This window comes from Cimex lectularius, unplaced genomic scaffold (assembly GCF_000648675.2).
Source record: "Cimex lectularius strain Harlan isolate CLEC.00 unplaced genomic scaffold, Clec_2.1 scaffold250, whole genome shotgun sequence".
Lineage (NCBI taxonomy): Eukaryota > Metazoa > Arthropoda > Insecta > Hemiptera > Cimicidae > Cimex > Cimex lectularius.
In genome coordinates this window covers 644038-647758 of record NW_019393130.1, presented here as the reverse complement: position 1 = coordinate 647758, position 3721 = coordinate 644038, and the positions used below count along the sequence as shown (strand labels likewise).

Below are 3721 nucleotides of genomic sequence, written 5' to 3'. Positions count from 1 at the left end.
ATCTTTTACATTAAAGAAAAGTAATGTAAGAATAGTTGATTATGAAGATTAATGTAAACTAAATCTTGAAACGACTAAATTTACCTTACCAATTTAAAAGACGGTTGTCAATATCGAAAGCAGCGGGATTATTATAATTGAAATAAATTATTAGTAATATAAAAATCTTTGTTACATGAAATAGAGCCCTGTAAAAGACCGACTAATTGCTGTTGGAAGTAAAAATAAAGATTTGAGAGAATGTTGTAAAAATAAGTCAATTAGTGTCAAAAAAAGGATTTTTACAATGGGAGGATATTTGTACTTATCACGAAAATAGGACCTCTTCGAAGGCCGGGAAGTGATATTAAGACGGTCCCCTCCCTAAATAAAAATTGAATGCCAAGGATATGGGAAAACCTATATAAACGAAATGACGGATCTGATCTTCCACTGTCGACTGGATTCTCCTGCAATGGCTCTGGTGAGTAAGCAAACATGTTTGGATGGTAAAACACCCGAAAATACATGGTTGAAATATTTAACAAATAATTGGTCCATTTTAGAAATTCGTTCTCCTCGCCGCCTTCGTGGCCGCTGCCAACGCTCAATTTTACACCAGCGGCCTCGGGTACCGCCCTGTCGCTGTGGCTCACGCCCCGGTGGCTGTCGCTCACGCCCCAGTCGCCGTCGCCAGGGCCGAAGAGTACGATCCTCATCCTCAGTACAACTTCGCTTATTCTGTCGATGACGCCGTTACCGGAGACTCCAAGAGCCAGAGCGAGACCCGCGACGGCGACGTCGTCCACGGAAGCTACTCCCTCGTCGAACCCGACGGCTCCAGGAGGGTCGTTGAATACACCGCCGACCCCGTCAACGGATTCAACGCTGTCGTACACAAAGAAGCCAACGTCGCTCACGCTCCAGTTGCCGTCGCTCACGCACCCGTCGCTGTCGCTCACGCCCCCGTCACTCTTGCCAGGACCTATACCCCGTACGCCACTGTCGCCCACGCACCAGTCGCCACCGTCGGACACTCCAGCCCTGTCTTCCACTACTAAATGTTTCCTCGTACCTGTTGTACAGAATTAGGCATTAAACGTTAACGAAACAAATACCACTTGTTGTTTTTTAATATTAAATTCCATCAAGAAAATTTTGCAATTTAGTTCAACTAAGCCTGCAGGTCTGGTTTTAGTCTTGAACTTCTTCATAGATTGTGATTTTCAATACTGAATTTACTATCTAAGACAGGAGAGATATAATAATCTAAAAATAATTATGGTTTTTCATCATGAGTGTGAAAAAACGCATAATACATATAACTCTGGTGAAGCACATAAAATTTTATCATTGATTTTGACAGTTAATTGTTGCCGAACTATTAAAACCAATATTAAACAATACACCGACAAGGTTAGATGACCTGGCCATAATTTCATTACTTAATTTTTCTTTTTACATTTGCAATATTTTTTTAAATTCACTAATTTCGTGGTCCGCTTGACCAATTAATTTATTACAACTAATTAAGGTTTTTAGTTGAGATAAAAAAGTCAATGGCACGAGCGAATGGCAAAAAGGAGGGAAAACTCAAAAGGTCGGGTTGAGATGGGAATTTGGTGTCCGAGTGGATCGAGGTCACGCTAGCTCAAGTGGTAGAACAGCGGCGTATCAAGCCGAAGATCGTGGGTTCGAATCCCGCTCGTGCCATTGACTTTTTTAACTCAACCTTAATTGTTTTTTTAAAATTTATATATAATCTGGCCAAAGAGAATACATCCTTGAAATATACAGTGCGTTCTATAATTGGAGATGTAAACTGCTCGAAAATGCATAGGGTTATTGCCAATTTTGTAGTGGTTACCTTCCCTAGAACTACTTTCCCTTTCTTAGAATGTTTTACGTTTTTTACTAGAGGAAAATTAATTAAGGAATTTTGAAAAATAACAAAGTAAAAGGTTTTTGTTTCTTGGATACAACAATTTTTTTAAAGAATTTATGCCGTTTATAATGTCTGTAAGCTAAAACCTTTGTGCATCTGTTAGGCATATTGTTAATAAGATTCAATTAATTAAGATTTTTAGTTGAGATAAAAAAGTCAATGGCACGAGCGGGATTCGAACCTACGACCTTCGGCTTGATACGCCGCTACTCTACCAAGAGTAGCTAGTTCTCGTCGTCCTCATTACCAATTAATATCATTCAATTAATTAAGGTTTTTAGTTGAGATAAAAAAAGGTTGAAAAATGGCAAAAAGGAGGGAAAATTCAAAAGGTGCGGTTGAGATGGGACGTTAGTGTCCGAGTGGAGCGAAGTCACGATAGGTCAAGTGGTAGAGTAGCGGCGTATCAAGCCGAAGGTCGTGGGTTCGAATCCTGCTCGTGACACTGACTTTTTATCTCAACTAAAAACCTTAATTAATTGAATGATATTAATTGGTCAAGCGGAAGGAATTTCCCTTCATACATGTTGCAACGGTGCACTCACTTTTTACAGGTCAACTTTCTGCGGATGGTGATCAAAAAGACTCATCCCTTGCGTGCTCAATGGGATTGAGGTCTGGAGACAATGGGTGAAGGGGCAGATGGGAAATTCCCATGTTTTTTAAACATTGATAAACAACTCTGCTTTTATGAGGACTGGCATTGCCATCTAGAAATCGAAAATCTCTACCAATGAGATCCTGGTTTGAGGGATGTATTCCGCGATAAAATCTTGGTCACAACGGGCTGCGGTGATGTTACGTTCAACAATATTCCAGTCCAGTTCGTCATCCGAAGTAAATCCCAGCCCATACCTATCCACTACTAGACCTCCTATTTGGCACTTCCAGTCTCTCAGAATCGAACTAAAGCCCGGGAGACCTAGCTCTGAGAAATGCCACCTGCCTCTGCGATATCCACGTCCAGTGACCTCGATGATTCATTCTCACAATAATATTGAGGACCTCTCCTTCAACATAATATCTTTCCATGAGTAATGAGACTACAATTGGATTAAAATGGAGAAAAGACGAGAAAAGGTGTTTTTCTCGAACCCACGACCTCCGACTTTTTAACCCGGTTCTCTAACTACTTGAGCAATCGTGGCTTCGGTCCTCGGGGCACCAACTCTAATAGCCGGAGGTCGTGGGTTTGAGTCCAGTCTTGACACTAATTTTTCAACTCAATTACAATTTATATAAAAATTATACATCAATTTAAATTATTAATTTACTATTTTCATGGTCCGCTTGACCAATTAATACAACACAATTAAAAATAAGTACACTTCATTCTAAAGCTCTCCGTCGCCATTTCAATTGTCGTCGAGAATCCAAACCGATTACACGACATTTGAAAAATGGCAAAAGGAGGGAAACTAATAAGGTGGGGTTGAGATGGGGAGTTGATGTCCGAGTGGACCGAGGTCACGATAGCTCAGGTGGTAGAGCACCGGCGTATCTAGCCGAAGGTCGTGGGTTCGAATCCCTCTCGTGCCATTAACTTTTTTTCATCTCAACTAAAAACCTTAACTAATTGTGTTAAATCATTACTTTGGTTAATTAGGTGCAAGTGATATCCCTATGGACTAACACAATAATTACTGAAGTAATTTCTCTATGGTAATCGCTCCCCGTGGAGAATCCAATACGCTTACACGAAATTTGAAAATATTACCGTATATTTTCAGGAGAGAAATTTGAAAATGTTGTAGGATGACATGAATTGGTGTCCTGAGGGATTGAATTTACGACAGG

The 3721-nt window shown here is 40.3% G+C and overlaps 1 protein-coding gene across 1 annotated transcript; it reads left to right on the top strand.

Moving 5' to 3' along the window:
• Positions 1 to 391: 391 nt before the first annotated feature.
• Positions 392 to 1096, top strand: LOC106663020 (larval cuticle protein A2B-like). Its single transcript, XM_014387546.2, has 2 exons — positions 392 to 463; positions 546 to 1096. The coding sequence occupies exons 1-2, from the start codon at positions 413 to 415 to the stop codon at positions 1038 to 1040; spliced, it is 546 nt and encodes a 181-aa protein (XP_014243032.2). The 5' UTR covers positions 392 to 412; the 3' UTR covers positions 1041 to 1096.
• Positions 1097 to 3721: the final 2625 nt, after the last annotated feature.